The sequence below is a fragment of the Eurosta solidaginis genome, chromosome 3 (assembly GCF_040869045.1).
Source record: "Eurosta solidaginis isolate ZX-2024a chromosome 3, ASM4086904v1, whole genome shotgun sequence".
Lineage (NCBI taxonomy): Eukaryota > Metazoa > Arthropoda > Insecta > Diptera > Tephritidae > Eurosta > Eurosta solidaginis.
Window position 1 is genome coordinate 172,790,069 of NC_090321.1, and position 19,254 is coordinate 172,809,322.

The 19,254-nt window shown below is 37.8% G+C and overlaps 1 protein-coding gene across 3 annotated transcripts in view; it reads right to left on the reverse strand.

Moving 5' to 3' along the window:
• Positions 1 to 385: 385 nt before the first annotated feature.
• 5-HT1B (5-hydroxytryptamine (serotonin) receptor 1B) overlaps positions 386 to 19,254 on the reverse strand; it is a 163,667-nt gene continuing 144,798 nt past the window's right edge. For 2 of the 3 annotated variants that reach the window (XM_067773899.1, XM_067773898.1), the window contains exons 7-9: positions 16,746 to 16,964; positions 13,507 to 14,089; positions 8,575 to 8,685 (exon numbers count right to left, since the gene is read on the reverse strand). In XM_067773899.1, coding sequence (XP_067630000.1) covers positions 13,574 to 14,089; positions 16,746 to 16,964 — 735 coding nt within the window. In that variant the 3' untranslated portion in view covers positions 8,575 to 8,685; positions 13,507 to 13,573. Of the gene's footprint in view, positions 1,096 to 2,933; positions 3,047 to 8,428; positions 8,686 to 13,506; positions 14,090 to 16,745; positions 16,965 to 19,254 lie in introns of those variants that run through there. The other variant, XM_067773900.1, reaches the window with a different exon arrangement.

Genomic DNA, 19,254 nt, shown 5'->3' on the forward strand with positions numbered 1-19,254 from the left:
ATAAAAACTCGATAAATTTTCGAAATCGAAAACTTTTCGACAAAAAACCGATAAAACAACGATTGTAAAATCGTAAAATTTTCGATAATATATCGATAACTTTCGGGTTATATAAAAATAAATTTAGATGATTAATCGATAGATTTAGAAATAAATCAATAATATTTTGATAACAAAAAAATCAATGATATTTTGAGAATAAAAGAGTAACTCGACGAAAATAAGTCAATAATATTATGATAATAAAAAATTGTAACTTGACGATAACAAAAAATACACACGCTCCAATTACAAACCGATGATCTTTGGATGAATAATCGATACATTTTAGATAATAAATTGATAACTTTTCGATAATATATCGAGAACTTCTGGAAAACCAATCAATAACTTATCGACAAGTCTTGAGTGAAATAACGATAATTTTCGATAAATATTAGATGAATTTTGAAAATCAATCCGTAACTTTTCTATAACAAACCAATAACTCGTAGATATCAAACCAGTGACTCAATGATAATCTTTGTTATCAATAGCAAATTTATAACATTTCGATAGCTCCTCAATACTTTGTTGATAACACACTTATAACATACCGATAAATCATCGACAACAAACCGTTCACACTTAAAAAATTATTTATGACATTGCTTTTTCGCTTTTTTAACGTTTCGTATGGCAGGGTATATTCCTTTAGAAAAACATGTTTGTAGCGATCTATGGCATTTCAAGCTTAAATTTTCATATATAGAGACTCATATTTCAACTGCACTAAATAATTAAAATAGATTTGCACACTTTGCATAAAATGCATGTGTCATGAAAAAACACAAATTTAAGGGTCATTTGAAAAAACTTGACAAATCACGGTCAGCCTAATATGTATCTAAACACACAATCGCATATACATGAATTATATACAAACACATACATATATCTACAAAAAAGTTCTTACACAGATATGTAACAAAGTGAATTTAATGACAAAAATATTTTAATTGGCTTTCGGAAGATAGCTGGGACTCATTTTATATGTACATATAAATATATATAACTTGGTGTCCAGATTGTCAGCGCGATGTAACTGCATGTAGGCTTGAAGATGTTAAACGAAAGTTAAAAGAGCAAAAAGATAAAGACAAAAATCTTATTAACAACTACAACTTAATGTATGTAAATATGGAAATTGAAAAAAAATTATGATATTCCCTTGGAAGAATTTGGCCTTAATTCACATGATCTGCAATGTGTGTGAATTTATTTTCAATATGTGCGTTGGCCTTACACACTGAACGCTGAATGAATTTTAATTAAGTTATACCTTGTACCGTTAAGTCAAAGACTATTCATACATACATACGTACTTATACAGCAACGAACAGAAAAATTGTCAATAAATTACGTCAATTAAATGTATCTTTTTGATTTTCTATAATTCAAGTTAAATACGTCTATGAATTTTGTAATTGAAAGTATCCAAATCATACTCCAAAACGTTTAAAAAAAAATTAAAAATTCGGGAAACTTTTACGAAAATTTCAAACTTTCGTTTTAGTTGCACCAAGTACAATTCAACAACAAAGCAAGCTGCCACACATACATGTAAATAGCAAAGCTAAGTGCGCTGAGAGTATTTCACATCAGCATCTAAAGCAAAGAAGAAATAGTCACAGTCGCTCATTCATGTAATCAGCTAAGAGCGAAAATGACATAATGGCATTGACATTACGCACGCCCTGCAATAAAGAGTAATCCATGGAGTACCCACAGTCCAATAATCATCGTGTAGTGATTACAATCGTTAAAAACGAGCAATGATCGGCTTACAATTTGTTCCTGTAGAAACATGAGTTGGTCCATTGCTGCATTACAGTGGAGTATAATGTATAATGTATAAGCACTCCAGTGGACCACATGATCCAACGATTTTTGCAGGGCGCATATACATATATATAGCTAAATAGCCCACTATGTGATAGAGAAATGAGGAATATATAAGCGCAAATATTCGAGAGGGCTGTTATTGAAAGTTCCAGATATTAAGAGAAATAAGCGAACGAGGCAGCTGATAGTATAAGGCAGTATAAACGTTGAAAGTGAAGTACGCGAGTAATTTAATGGTGAAGTACTACTACCAAAATAGTGTTGTCAATAAAGAATACTTAGCTATACTTAATATTTGAGTTTTTTATTGGACAGATCAGTGATTCGAACTATAACGTATGGTGCACAATAATCAAGAATTCTTAAAATTCGATACAATTTTAATTCTGACTTACACTTTGAGTAAGGCTAAGTCTGCTATGTAGGCTTCGGTCAAGATTTTCATTCTGAAGGTTCCACGGAGAAATCTTTTCTCCTTTACACTTAGACTTTGGTAATTGAACCCATTTTGGTTTTGGTGTCGGGTCGGTTTCGATTTCGGCTATCTTTTTATTTTACCTCATCCATAAAAAGTGTGAGCAATATTTTTTTTTTTCGAAAACAGAAAACATATGCGAATTTTGAAAGACACATAACATATACTTCCTTAGACCAAAATTATTTGGTCTAACAAAAAGTTTACTCATAAAAAAAATCAGGGAACTCTAAGTGAAAAGTTCGAAATTTTTTCGGATTTTTGATTTCTTTCGAATAGTTTTTGTGATTGGTTTGCATTGTTTCCGTTAAAAAATTTATTGACATTTTTTCTTAAAATATCCAAAAAATAGAGAAAAAGAAGAATTTAATTAGCGAAATTTTGAAAAGTCGCCAATACTATTTTTCTGCACGCGGCTGTTATTATCCGTACGAGCGCACGTATGTTGGGATTATTTTCTTTAGGCGCGTAAGTGAAAATAAGTACACAAAATTCATTACCGTTGTCATTTTCAGTGTATTTTTTATTACTATTAAATTCGCACGCATTTTATTTTGATAATTTTTTTACTTACCTTTTGATATCGAACTTCTTATTTTCTATTCCGTATTTCATTTTTGGATTAATCACATATTTCTTCAGCAGTTGTGGATGTGTATTTTATATATATATTTGTTGTTATGTATTCTGAAATATATATATTTGTAAAAGTTTTTAATTATTAATACATAAATATGTGATTCATGTTCATATGTTAAGTATGAGAGATCAGTTGAATTAAAGCAGGCTCCATGAGAACGTTAACCCTGATGCGGAAATAATCTGTGAAACCCTGCAATCAACCAAAGAGGACTAAAACTAATCGTTGAATGCATTTGCAAAATCTTTTTTTACTACCCACAACCCTATGCCCTGGCACCCAAATTGTTTTATTAAAAAAGTATTCCGGTGCTATCGCAAGCTATTCCAGGCACACGCCGACTACGCTTGGGAGCACAGTTTTCGAGATTATTGCTTTGATAGCCGCCTGTTTGTGTGAGTAGATGTGGAACTCATGAACTCATGACGCAAACCTGACTAAATATGCCTCCTCACACTTTCCTATATAGCAAAGGCCCTGCCTTATATACATATACCATTCTAGGGCCTGGACAAAGCAGGCTTGCCGTAATCTATCCTGATAAGGCTGAAATTGAAACTGCACTTGGTCTAAAACTAGTTTCTCTAACCATTATTACAAAACTATGACCGCGGTCCCAGTGTGATCCACCGGGTGTATAACATTGTATTCAAAACCAGTCGTGCTATCTTGCCAAAGGCCCCGCTGATTCCATTCAGAACTATTTATTCTACGGTTTATTACCTTTAAAAAATATATGTAGTTTCTAGTGCGTTTTACCAGACTAAAACTTCATAAAAAGTATCAGCTTGATGCTGACAGCGTACAGTGTACAACTCTTGAAGAGTGCTTCCGGAGTTCGCCCATGGCTCCATAGTATTGGTGAAAGGGGACTGAGGTTCTTCTAGCCTTTCATCTTTATTGAGGACCCATAATAGCAGAGGCTCATTCGATATTACCAATGGCACTTCGCCAACGGAGGGTCGTGAAACTACATGGGTCTTGCACGTTTAGGTAAATAGAACAAGCTAAGTTCTATTGGATTTCACTTGTTTATCAGTTTCAGAAAGTGTAAGTTCAAGCAGTTGGCCTACATAGAAGCTAGTGAGCTGCAAGTAATCCCCAGGATCTCTGAATCTGCACTGGAATAATGCCAGCAAATCTTGGACACTTGTAGGGCTCAATACAATTTGGTCGACGACAAAGTTATTGTTCCGATGCAAGCTATATAACAATCTTTTTTGATGGTCATTTAACCTTAACCGCGGGTGTAATATCTAGAAAGAGCACCAGAGATCGGTAAATCGAGGTCACTAACTACAGCAGGCGAATTCCAAGAGGCTCAGGAAAGGAGCTGTAGGGTGAATACTATAGGGTGAATTAGTGAAAACAATAATTTGTTCTTCCTCTGGTCACTCTTAACCACTGGTGCTACTGTTAACAGGTCTCTGTCTAATAGGAATGTATTTAAGATATGACATTACCCAAAAATAGCTTCTGCCGAAGAATCCCGATACATCCAAATAAATTACAACCTTTTTGGAGCAAGTGCGTCTTCTTTCAAGAGAAAATCTCATATCTTGGTTTTACCATAGATAAAACAGGCTTATATAAAAACAAAGATAGAACTTCATCGGTTTTAAACGCACCAAATCCAACCAACATTCATGAATTACGAGCATTTATAGGTATGGCAAATTATTATTCTCGTTTTATTCCTAATTTTGCCAGCGTAATGAACCCTCAATACAAGCTTCTGAAAAAAAATTATGATTTTAAATGGGAGATAGAGTGTCAAAACGCTTATGACACGATAAAGCGAGAAATGACCTCTGATCAGGTAATGCCTCATTTTAATCCAAAATTGCCAATCATTCTCACGACGAATGCATGCAAAGATTCAGTGGCTGGTAATTTGTGGCACAGATTTCCCGATGGTCAGTTAAAGCCTATAGCATTTGTATCAAGGTCGTTAACGAAAAGCGAATTAAATTACCCAGTCATTGAAAAAGAAGCATAATCAATAATATTTTCAGTTGCAAAGTTAAAACAATATTTAATCGGTAATTTTTAAACTTATAACAGACGACAGGCCGTTGTTAACTCTGTTTGGTGAAAACAAGGGATTTCCCTTGATGGGTGCAGCTCGTATTCAACGTTGGGCACTCATTTTGAGTGGATTTAGCTAAAAGCTGAATTTGTCAAAGGGATCAACAATGATGCTTTGTCTCGCATACACCAACGCGCCCTCTGCAAACTATGTTAACCTGATTCAAAAAGACAACACTTTGCGGATAAATTTCAGAGATAGTTCCATTGAAACTCGACGAGATCCCATTTTAAGCAAACTTCGCGAATCAGTTGAAAGCAATGCCGCGGTAAAGCTAAATTCTAGCTTTGATGCGTTCAAGCAGAAAGCTATTGAGCTAACAGTTCAATACGGCTGTGGAATGTGGGGCTATAGAACCATTATTCCTTTAAAATTTCGTAAATATGTGTTAAATGAATTGCACTCATCGCACATGGGGGTCGTTAAGACAAAAGCACTAGCTCTTTCATATGTTTGGTAGTCCAAAATTGACCAGGACATTGAAAATTTAATAAAAAATTTTTTACCTTGTCAACAGTTACAATCTAGTCCACCTAAAGCTGTGTTGATTTCGTGGAAACCAACTGAGGCAAATAGGAATCGTGCCCACATTGATTTTGCAGGCCCAAAATTTAATTTTTACTACATGATCGTCATTGACCATACTCAAAACGAAAAAAATTACTTCTGCATTTGTTATAAACAAATTGTGTGAACTATTTAGTCGTTTCGGCGTAGTAACGGACAATGGCACGCAGTTCACGTCGGTTGCCTTTAGGGAATTTTCAAAAAAAAAAAAAAAAAAAAAAAAAAAATAACATCAAACATGTTTTAACAGCTCCAGGTCACCCTTCTACCAATGGCCAAGCAGAAAATTTCATAAACCATTTAAAAGGTCTCTTCATGCCAGTTTGAATGGTTTGAAACAATTTGGTATTGACACTGTTATAAATAGAATATTAATTGATTACCGCAATACGACTCACTGTACAACGGGTGAAACACCATTCAACTTATTTTTTGGGCGCTCATGGCGAACTCATTTTAGCAGTTTAAAACACCCACGGGACAGGAAGTCACTCATGAAAAACAAAAACAGCAACAGAAGCATTACGCACGAAAACGCAATGTAAATTTTCAACCAGGACAAAAAGTAATGATTAGAAATTATAAAAACCCTAATAACCCTTCATGGTCTCAAGCAACTATCAAACAAAATATTTGTCCTCCTTCTTATATTTGTGTCTACAATCAAAATCAAAAAGAAATCAAACGACTCATTGATCAGATTCGTGGTCAATCAATCAAATCAGAGTCACCGAACGATATTTCACACGAAATAGAGAGTACTTCAAACCAAGAGAATCAAAAATCAAAGAACCGGATTATGTATCTGATTTGTCCGACCAATCTGTGTTGGATACTGGGGACGAAAATCCAAGAGACCAAGATTGTGTAAGGGAAGAGATGAGAAAACATCGCCTTCGTAAAGATGGCAAAGCTATCAAACCTTATAATTAATATTATCTTTTTAACTATTAAATACATAATTTGAGACATAACATTTCAGCTTGAGTAAGAGCGTGTAGAATATTGCACAATATAATATGTCACAAAACTTTATCCATGTAAACCACCTTAATAATCTGTTATCATTTTCTATTACCATCTTTACTTTATACATACATACATGCCATCATCCAGTGAGTTTTACAGATACGGCTCACGCTCAATTCTCACGGGAATGCTCTGGATCATTGAGAGACTTGAGAAGCAGATGTCTTGAAATTTTCGCACACGTGAAATGTGATAGGCAGATGTCGCCACTGTTGTTCATTTAACTCATACGGCGAAAGGCTAAGCAGCGACATCTATTTTTGAAAAAGTAGGTTTATTAAAGGCAGCATTGCCAAACTAAAAATAAGTAATTAACAAATTATCTGGCTCACATATTGAACCAGACTTCTATCTGGATTTATCTGGCTCAAATCGTTGTTGTTGCATTTACATGCAAAACTATTTATCTGGCTCAGGATTTTTGACACCGGATGATGGCAACGTATGTACATTCATGTTATCATATTCATACTAAATAAAGATGACTATTTTCTCTACCTTTGTGTTATAAGCATCGTCTTTCATTTTTGCTGCAAAGACATTAAAATAGCCGAAGTCAAAAAGAGATACATAAACGAAAATAAAAAGAAACTATTCGAAACGGCTGTTCGCGAAAAGTCTAGACCATGGGATAAATAGGCGGACTATGAAGACAGAGTATAAAAGCAGGAATCATCAATCAGTTTGATTTTAACGCTATAATTAAAGAAGGTGAATATTGTAATTGTGAAGTACTACCACATAAGTAGTGTCAATAAATAACATTTTTTATACTGAATATTTGAGTTATGTATTCGGCAGTTCAGACATTCGAACGTTAACAGAATTTACAAAATAATCAGGAATTTCCCAAAATTCGTTACAGTATGTACTAATGTTGCTTCTTGTCCAAGCTGTAACGTATCCTTTCCCTGTACGATGACCGATTCGATCAAGGAACACATGATTCGATCCCAAATTTAACTATATTTTTTAGGTTTAAAAAGCTTGTTTTGAGAAGGCTGTATTGCAGTTAGTGATTAGTGATTTGTCTGTGGTCTCAAGCCATAACAGCCTACGTTTAAAATCACGCCATCGAAAAGGCTCCTACAATTTCAAATCTCGAATACAAAAGTTAAATATACATAAATATCACTCAAAAGCAATAATCCAAATATGGGCGCTTGTATATTTTTAAAATCTAAAGTATTTAGTGTTTACTTAGTAAGTATAAAATGCTATCACATATTAATTTTACGAATCATCCTATCTCGACTTAAGCGATTATGACTTGTGACCACAGTTATAAATCGTGAATCAAAATAGACGTAATAATATAGAATATGATTAAAAGACTAAAACATAAATAAATAAATAGAAAAATTAAAATTAGCAATTATTCAACACTTATTTCTTTTTTTATTTACTTACCAAACGTAAATTGCAGCTGAATTTTCGTGCAAGTTCACTACGATGAGCAAACACTAGAAGCATTGGAAACTGTGACACTTAGATTAAAGAAAGCACTGCATAGAATAAATGCACACCAGTTCACACACACACATACACATGCACATAAATATTTGCATTCAAGTCACATTGCTTTCGTATATATTTGTATTTGAGAGTATTGCATTTATTGTACGATGCTCAATTCTAGTTTCTGGTGTTTGCTCAAGAACTTATTCACATTCGAATGTATTGCATTGACGTTCATTGGTGTTTTTAAGTATTTTGATAAAAACATATATACATATGTACTTACAGATGTAGATACAACTGCGGGGCGAAATGTTGCTTCTAAGTTGCCACAAGCTGTCTCGCAGTTTTCTTGTTTTTGTTGCTTTCGCGAGCAGGTGTGGTGGTGCACTTCTTGATATCCAACTGACTACGAGGAAGGCAAGTAACATCAATGGAATCGCTTTGGGTGGGATGGGTTACATGATGTTGATATTTTGTTTTTAGTCTTTGATTTATTTTACATGCTGTGTTTCTCTGCATGCTCTGTCGTTGGATTGGTATCTGAAAATGCGAGTGAGCTATCAAAAGAAAATATATACTAAATTCATCTCGCTCTAGTTATTTTAAATTTTTTTTTTCAGAAATCCTCATCAAGCAGATGTAAAAAATTAAACCAGTGCTCATCTCACCCGCTGATCAGTGGCCACGAAATTAGGGTACAGCACTGCAAGGATTAGGCCTTGGGTTACCTTGAGTCGCCGTGTGACTATAGAAATATGGTGGCCTTTTTTCGTTGTGCCGTGTTTTAAAAAGAGAGAAATGGTTAATGCAGGGGCGAGGAAATGGCAGAACATACGATACACCTGTATGATGGTTCCAAAAATGAACAGATACTACTAGCTGCTACCACACCTACATTTATTGTAGCCGAAAATAGTATCCGTGACGCAAATAGCAGCAATTCCGGAAGAAATTTGCCTACACTGCAGTTGTATTACACATAAGGCGTGCTGTGGACTTCCCTACCCTGCCGATCGGAAACATTTTTGTTCATATTGAGTACCTTCAGTGAATGTTGGTTGGAAACACATACGTGAAACTAGATTACTTCCTAGTGCTCCTCAACTTGTTTTCTATATAGAACTTAAGTAAAAGTGAAAGATTAACCTTCCCAATCTCGACGCCACAGACGCGTCGGTACATCGGTGCAATAGCGCAATGACCTGTTTGTTAAGCTTGAGGCAGAAGCCAGTTAATATGCAAACGTGTGCTTAGGGACCTTGAGACACCGAAGTCAGCCCGGTTGGTTCATAGCAAGTCCGGTACCCTAACCTTAGATTCTAGATTCTATGATTTACATCAGTAGATAACCCACCGATGGTTGTTGTTGGTTGTTGTTGGTGTTGTAGCAGTGCTTCGCCCCATCCAATAGGTGCGACCAATGACAAATTGTCATCAATGTCCTCTAACGGGAGTCCAAGGAAACTTGCTGTTTCAACAGGGGTGGACCATAATGAGATGGGTGTTAGAGGCGTTGGTGCCACAATACAGTTGAAGAGATGGTTGGTGTCATGTGGGGCACATTACAGCAGGACATACGGGGTTGATTCTGGATAGGACAGAGTGTAACCTGTTACAGTATCCAGATCGAAGTTGAGCTAGGTTGTTACGTGTTTCCCTAGGGAGGGTACGTTCCTCCTCTGCTAGTTTTGGGTACAGTTTTTTAAGTACTGGATTCACCTGGCAATTCCTGGCATAGAGGTCCGACGCCTGTTTGTGGATTTCACTGAGGACCTGCTTGTGATTTTTACTTTCATACGGCTAGCTTCACGGTAGCGGTTCTGAGATCAGTATTTTGGCAGGCCCGAATTTTCTTCTTGCCTTTAGGCTTGGGGACCATATCGGGAACGCGTAACATGCAATCGGCTGGCCAATTGCTTTGTTAGTGGTAATGAGCATTTTTTATCTTTACACCAAATACCGGCAAGAGATTTGATGATTTTATGCATGCTGCTTCCCAAAATGTAGATCCTGATCGAACGTCACACCCAAGATGTTGGGGTGTAAGACAGTCGGTAGCGTGGCGCCATCGACTTGGATGTTCAACATGGTCGACATTTGCCGTGTACATACTGTAAATAACTCCTGTAAGAACGAAAATGGCGACTTTGCAACTGATGTCCAGAGAGTACTTAGATTATGGAGGGAACACTTCTCTGCTCTCCTAGAGGGAGACAACGATTTACCGCACAGAGATGACGAACCCGATTCCGCAATCGATGATGATGGAATAAATGTCCCCCCACCTGATTATCACGAAGTCAGAATAGCAATAACCAGATTGAAAAACAACAATGCCGCGTGCGCTGGTGGATTGCCTGCGGAGCTATTCAAATACGGCGGTGAGGAGTTGGTAAGGGGCATGCATCAGCTTCTTCGCAAAATATGGGCGAACGAGTGCATGCCCGACAACTGGAATCTAAGTGTTCTTTTTCCAGTCCACAAGAAGGGGGATACTGCAAACTGCACCAACTATCGCGGAATCAGCCTTCTTAGTATCGCATATAAGGTCCTGTCAAGTTTATTGTGCGAAAGATTGAAGCCCACCGTGAATAAACTGATTGGAAATTATCAGTGCGGCTTCAGGCCTGGTAAACCTACCATCGGGCAGATTTTCACAATGAGCCAAATCTTGGAAAAAACGCGAAAAAAGAATCGACACACATCACCTCTTCGTCGATTTTAAAGCCGCCTTCGACAGTACGAAAAGGAGCTGCATATATAATATATATATTGCTTTGTCTGAATTTGGTTTCACGCAAAACTTATACGGCTGTGCAAAATGACGTTGAGTAACACCATCAGCTCAGTCAGAATTGGGAAGGACCTCTCCGAGCCGTTCGAAACTAAACGAGGTTTCAGACAGGGTGACCCCCTATCGTGCGATTTCTTTAATTTGATGCAGGAGGAAATTATACTAGCTGCAGAACTTAACCGCACTGGAACAATATACTATAAGAGCGTGCAATTACTGGCATATGCTGAGGACATTGATATCATCGGCCTAAACACCCGCGCTGTTAGTTCTGCTTACTCTAAACTGGAAAAAGAAGCGGTAAAGATGGGTTTGATGGTGAATGAGGACAAAACGAAGTACCTGCTGTCATCGAGCAAAGAGTCAGCGCATATAGGCCTTGGCAACCACGCTACTGTTGGCAGCCATAATTTCGAAATAGTAAAAGACTTCGTTTATTTGGGAACCAGCATCAACATTAGCAACAACATCAGCACTGAAATCCAGCGAAGAATCAATATTGCCAATAAATGCGACTTGGTCCTAAGTATGCAATTGAAAAGTAAAGTCCTCTCTCGGCGAACGAAAATCATACTCTACAAGTCACATATCGTGCCCGCCCTGCTATATGGGGCAGAAGCATGTACCATGACAACAGCAGATGAAGCGGCTTTGGGAGTGTTCGAGAGAAAAGTTCTTCGAGAGATTAATGGATCTCTACGCGTTGGCGATGCCGAGTAACGAAGAAGATTTAACGATGAGCAGTACGAGCTATGCACAGACATCAACATAGTCCAGCGAATTAAAACGCAGCGGCTGCGCTGGCTAGGCTAGGCTATGCGAATGAAAGATGACGCTCCTGCCAAGAAAGTGTTTCTATCGGAACCCGTCTATGGAAGTAGAGGTAGACGGCGGTCCCACTTCGTTGGAAGGACCAGGTGGATTTAAACTCCCTTGGTATGACCAATTGGTGCCGGTTGGCAGAAAGAGGAGCGACTGGCGCGCCTTGTTGGACTGCCATAACCTTTTGAACGGTTAAGCGCCATTAAGTAAGTAAGTAAGTATTGTAAATAAGGTCACCGATGATTTAGTCGGTGACAACGTCAGGCGAGGAAACTGGAGAGATAAGGGGGATATCTGTTTATTTTGTTACAAAGCTCATCGACCTTTACACCTGGGCCTGTGGCCATTATTGTGCAGTCATCGACGTAGGAAACGATAGTGACTCCTTCTGGTAGTGAGCGTGGCTTTGGTATGTAGAAGTTAAACATAAGTGGGGATAGGACTCCACCCTGCCGCACCCCTTGTTTAATTCTTCGTGTTTTGGATGTTATTGAATTGCACCGATACTTAACGACCAGACAGATAATTTGCGGTCCTCCCTTAAAGACTTGGGGGAAGGGGAGATCCTTCCAGGTCTTGCAGTAACATGCCTTGGTTGACCGTATCAAAGACTTTTGACAGGTCTAATGCAACGAGTACTGTCCTAACCAACCGATGGTCGTACGGAACTGTCCCCCTCATACATGTCCATTTCGGAACCTTTGCTTACCATCTCATATACAAATTCATTCCCTACAATTCTGCTGTTCCCAGAGACCCAGTAAAATGAGACTTTGAGATAAGAGGCTCGATACCTTCACACGATGGCTTCTAATGCCTTTAAGGCGGTCTGGCTGCTGACAAAGGCCTCTAGACCATTACATTTGTGTCTGAGGCTGCTGTCCTCTTTGAGCAGTCGCGGATATGACCTCCGACTGGAGGAGTCTGCATGAGTCAGGAAGTCGGTACGATTGACTTACCCGCTTGGAACACATTCCTGCTTCAGTTCCCTTATCCATTTCCGATTACATATGTATATACTGACAAATTAGTTCACGTGTGTTGGAGTAAAAATAAGTATTAAAAAAAAAAGCTTCAGGAAAAGCGTATATTTATGATGGATTCACTGTTATGGAAAAAGGTGATGAGCTAGCAGGGGAGGGTGCAGAACTCAATGTGTACATGGTAGATGCCCCAATCCGTTGGTGAGAAACAAAATGGAGACAGGAGTTAGATACGAAGATTCAAGCAATCCGACCACTACTAGTTTACATTACAAATCGCAAAGGTGGCATCAAGCTGGATCTTTAAAACTATAAGTATTTGCAGCAGAGATAGAATCTTCTTATTAAATTAGACCTGCTACTGAACTAAAAATTTCCGTTGATCGTCAAACAAATTAGGTCACCATGGTGTAATGGTAGCGTTATCGCCTGCTGAGAAAAACTTCAAACTAGTTTTGAAAAAGTTCTTCTAATTGGGGTCTCCCCTGCGAAGTGGTCTTTCAGTGCATTTTTGCAATTAAAAGCTTCTCAGCAAGTTTTAATATGCCTTGCAGGTTCCGCTCAGAGTCGCCACGAAAGTCTCGTCCTTTGGTTTAGGAAAAATTCAAAAATGGTACGACGAAAAGCTCAGCCTTAATATTATTTTACTATAAACTGGAGAAAAGTTCGTAAAACATAAACTGAAACTTTTAATATAGACACCACTTTTATTGCACTGTACTTATAGAGATATCATTTCCGGCACACAACCACTTAACTCACCTCGATTGCATGTATTGTAGCGTGTTGACACAAAAGTAACAACTACGCTAATTAGCTACTCTCAGAATCATATTTTTCCGCTGCTACTGTGCAGAGTACGTTTACGTCCGCAGAGTATACGTTGAAAAGCTCGTCGGAACTCTGGATTGAAAATGGTATAAATGATTGGATTTAATGTTGAGTTGAAGTAGCCTAGCCAAAGGAAAAGCGATGCAAGTACTGCATTTATGTGACATTCTTTGCAAAGTGACAATAGTAGTGCCATTACAAAGAATGGTAACCAACATACAGCGAAGGCTCCTGTAATGATAGCTAGCGTTTGTGCTGCTTTACGCTCACGCTTTGCTTCTAGCATTTGACGTCGTTTATTTAGTTTATGGTATGGATTCGGTATGCTAGTGAGCAGTTTGTTAGTTTGTGCAGTCGGTGTGATTTGACTACCAGCGGTGGGAAAGGCTGTGTCAGCGGTAGCTAAATGTTGTCCTGATGTTGTTATTGTAATTGCGATTGCCTGTTGCTGATGTGCCGTGCTCGCCACTTCCTGTGATACTGTAGAGATTTCACCGATAGCCGAAATTTGAGACTGATATATGCATAAATGAGAATAGACAAGCAAGACAAAAATTATATACATTTTATATATTTGCATATCTTTTGATGATATTATTACTGGAAAGTATAGTAGATTGTTGTTGTTCCTTTTTTTATTTGTGTTGGCCTGCTGCTTGTGGCACACTATCGGGTAAATTGAAAAAAGTTGTCTTAAAATGAAATTTCTCATTAAGGTTAAAAGTCATAGTGGAATAGCCAGGTGAAGTAAACATAAGAGAGAGAAGATGTACGATATCTGAAATGGTACGGTTATATTTTTAATGGCCACAAGCGTGAAATCATTACAGAAACTGTATTTGTAGCTTAACAATGCCGACCAATGACAATGCAAAAGGGGGTACTAACGCCTAGATTTTGAGATGCCATTATTTAGTATGCATTTTATATGAGCGGGAATTCCTTAAAATTCCATCCAACAATGCGCACCAATCGATTTTTCGCTGCACTAACTGGAAATTATGTTGATGTAAAGCTTGTAAAGCCCATCACTAAATCTTCTTTTTGCTTGATGACAACAGGTACTTCGTTATGTCCCCTTTCACCATCAAATAAGTTTGCAGTAAGCAACACTTGCGGTGTTCAGGCCAATTGATTTTCAAGAAATAAAGCTTTTAGTTCAATGTTTAGATTAGAAATTTTATTCAATATTCGATTTTTCCAATACCGAAAAAGATGTGCATTTCAAGCATTTTTAAACGGTTTTATTTAGCTTAACTTGACAGACCGGCCGTTGTGAACGAATTTTGTAATTAAAATTTAAGTAACTTCCCAATAAGCTAGAAGCTTGAAACTTGGGATATAGTTCAAAACCTGATGACAATGCAATAATAAGATAAAAAAACTCCGACAGGTGGCGTATGGATCCAAATATTTCAAAAAATCGTACTTGTGGTCCAGTTTAGCTCATATTTGGAACAAATATTACATACAGTCCGGTAGAAGTCACATCAAAATACTGTGACGAATATTAGTGACACTAAGTGATACTCACATCACTAGTCTGATGCTAAGTAAATGAAGCCACAACAACAATAAGGCAGACAGTCACTTGTATCTAAATAAACGAATCAATCATTATGTCTACACATATGTACGTACACGCAGCGGAGAGCAAGGCACAACCACATGCATATATCTGAGATACTCCCGAAAGTATGCAATAATTGTGCAAGTATCACTCACATATACAAGCGCATGGGGTAAGAGAGAAGCTATAAAATCGTGCATCTGAGCTGAGAAATTTATAGCTGATAACTAACTAGTAAATTCTCGAAATAGAAGCGCCTAGAAATATGTCGGCGAGGAAACCGGACAGTATAAAAGCGGCAACTGTTGATGCACGGAAATCAGTTTGATTTAAGAAAGCTATCAGTTGCGAAGTATAGGTGTTCGAACGTTAGTAGAAGGTTGCAAATAAGAGGAATTGCACTAAATTCATTACAATAATTTGTAGTTCGAGGAGGGACAAGCATACGTGGCGCCGAGTTGAGTAAAGTCTTTGGAAGGATTATGTATTGAGGACTTAGATTGTACCAAATTGTCAGGAAAGAGTCCTTGTAATAATGTATTTAATTGTGTGACCAACACCCTAGATTGATGAGGAGTGTGATGACTAGTACCTAGGGCCTACCTAATTTTTTATTTTTTTTTAGTATTATTATTACTTAATGTAAGTATTGTTTTCAATAAAATCGTTACTTAAGGTGTTGCTGAGAAATTTTATTTGAATACCACTTTTGCCAATCTACCTCTTTGTGCACTGGTGAGGACGGTGATATTTGTCAGTTAAGGACTTGGACTTAAGTACAAATTAAAGAATATAAATATAAAACCTTAGTAGCTCTGAAAAATTACTTAAAAAAACAAGGCCTCTTCAACCGTTCGAATACTGCCCCAGGTGAAGGAATAAAGCACGGATTGGGGACACGGCCTCTTCAACCGTGCGACCAAAAGCAGTCAACATACACGCAACGACAAACCTGCGGATTGGAGACAAGGCCTCTCCAACTGTAGAAACAACGAGTATGAGTGTAAACGTCTCACATGTAATCAGGGTTTATAGACGGATTGGAGACAAGGCCTCTCCAACCGGTGGAAGTACGAGAAAAGCCCCGTAACGTATTGTGGGAAAAAAAAACAAAAAAAACCTATTAAATTAAATGAAAACAGAAAAAACCTATTGAAATTAATAACAAAAAAAAAAAAAAAACCCTACAATACAAGTAGTCGAACGCACAAGCATGCCATTAGGACTATATGCACAGTGTTTAAGGTACGCTTGGAAATCTTCGTAGAAGTGGTATGTGTCAAGCACATTCAGGTAGTAAGCAGGGCGTGCCAGTCCAGCGTTAACTATACCGCGGGACTATCTAAGTACAGCAACGTGACCCCGACAGACGGAGAGCTTATTGCTCAACCTACCTCCCGACGGAATACTTGACGGTAGTACCGGGAGGTAAATGGTACTCAGACGGTAGGAGGTTTAGTGCGGTTAAAGTCCCACACTGACTATGAGGCTTTCGATGCTTCCTCCTCGTAAAAAAAAAAACATATACCAATGTGTAGTATAGGCATATTGTAATTTAATGCGTTTATTTATATTTCCGTTAAATCAATTTATTTCATACCTCTTCCGCATCACCTGATACTGTCGTCACCTCAGTCGCATGACTTTTGCTATCAAAATTGCTGGTGCTATATTCAGTTTCCTCGCGCATATTGCTGATACTAAGAGAATTGCCGACATTTGTTTCCATATTAGTGCCACCAGCAGTATTTGGATGTGCTTTACTGAAACATATTTTAAGGTGTTTACGCTGACGTTGCGTTGAAGTGGTGGAGCATTTCTGCAAATAATAATCGATAGGAAAATGTTGATTTCAAGTTGTTTCGCATTAAGATATTAAGGAATTTCATAGTTTTGTGTATTTGATGTTGCCATTGTTGATTTGCTATTCAATACACTTTTTACTTTTATTCGCATTTGCTGATTGGCTATTCAAAATTGAAAAAATAGACTACATTTTTTGATGTTGAGAAAAAAATGCACATTAATGTATTTTGTTAGTGTTTTGTAAAAATATTTTACGCATAATCTTGTACTTCCCTATTATGTCATTGATCTAAGAGGAAACTATGAGTAAAATGCAAAATATATAAATAAATTTGAAGGCTACATGTTCATGTTTGTATGGATGTAAGCGACTTTAGAAAGTACATACATATACAGATGAACCAGCTGGTATGGTAACTTTAACGGCGTGAAAAGTTATAAGAAATATATCTTGAGATATTGAGAAGCTTTTTGTCAGTCTTCTATGAGCTCCGCAAGACACCTCTCATTCATAGTTCCTCCTATTTCTCGTGTTGTTGTTGTTCTATTAACGATTAAGACACACCCGACGGATTTGGGAGTGGTATCGATGTTGGTGGTCCTTTGCCGGTTATAGATCCGGTACGTTCCGGTAACAAAGCACCATTAAGGTCCCGACCATCTCGGGAACGATTTATATGACTATATTAAATCCTCTAGGCTATCGCGCTCTCCCCGCCCCCTAGTTCCATGAGGAACTTGGGGTCGCCAGAGCCCCTGCTGTTAATGAAACAGGATTCGCCACGGGTAGGTGAGTTTGACAATTGGGTTGGAGAAGCTATATATTGCGCTGGAAACCCCTTGCGAGGGTTGCGCTACACAACCCCTTGAATCAATTTGGTATTTTGTTCGCCTCTTATGACAGGCATACCTATCGCGGGTGTATTCTTGGTACAGATTTTATGATGGTAAAGGACTTCGCTGTCAGGTAATGTCGATCACGGCAAGGTAGGTAAGGAGGAGGTCTTTTACCATATAGACTGAGAGGTTAGCATCCACAATATAACATCTCTAAACGCGTTCCAGATTCGAATGAAAAAACACATCAAACTAATTGGCTGTTTCCTAAGGAAAGAATGCGAAATCAAAAATATCACATCGTTATTACCGGCAGGCAAAGTACCACTGCCATGGGTGTTCGGAGGGTAAAAGGTTTAAACATCCAACGGAAACATTTCCTTGTGGTAGCTCAGATACGCGTACGGATCTGTGTAACGACAAAAGTGCATACACTGGCACGAAAAAAGTTGTTCATCGAGCGGCTACTCAGCTCCCACATTTGCTCTTTGAGCACAACATTCAACCTGCACTGTCGCCGATCACACATTGTGTAAAAACCGAAAACGAAACGTGTAAAAAACGATAAATAAATACCAGTCGCGATATACTTTCGACGATATAATACTGAGCTTCTCTTCCAATTTGCGTCCAGATACTATTTCATTTATCTTACAAATTGGCAGGTAGTATCCTTATGTACATGTTTTTGCGACTCCGAACAGAAAACAATCGCAATATTTGCGAAACCAGTGCTGAGAGGCGGTCTCACTTAGACATTTTTTTCTAATTGAAAAACTTGTTTACTGGGACTCAGACGCAGGAGCTTTGGTGTGGCTTAGAACCTGAAGCCCTGATTTAAAAATGGGTTTTTTACTTCCTTTCTATTAGATCGGTTGAATGTTTGTCCGATTTTCATACAAACCTTGCAATTTTAAGTAACTTCTGATTGAGCTACAAACGTGAAACTTTACACATAGATTAGAACACCGTGACAATGCAACAAAAGGATAAAAATCCGTTAGATGGCGCACTGATCGAAATAATTATATAAGAATTCGAAAATTTTCAAAACAGATTTTCAGTAACTTCTCGATGAGCTAGATACTTGAAATATCAAACTTAATTCAGAGCTCGATGCCAGCCGATGACACGATACAAAAAGATTCGCTAGGGGGCGCACGGGATGTGATATTTAGAAAACTCGTACGAAACAGAGGGAATTTTGAGATTGATTTTTAGGTAAGTTATCATTGAGCTACAACTGTAAAACTTCCCAGATACGATAAGATGCCGAGAAAATTTAAGAAAAGGAGAAAACAAAAATAAAATAAAACAAGTAGAGGTGTCTAAGTTCGGGTGTGACCGAACATTATATACTCAGCGTGAACTTTAATTGTACATTTCATTTCAGATGAATTACTTTTCTACATAACAGGTGGCACCGCCCGTTTAAAAAAAATATCTCCTCATTTCCTTTTACAATA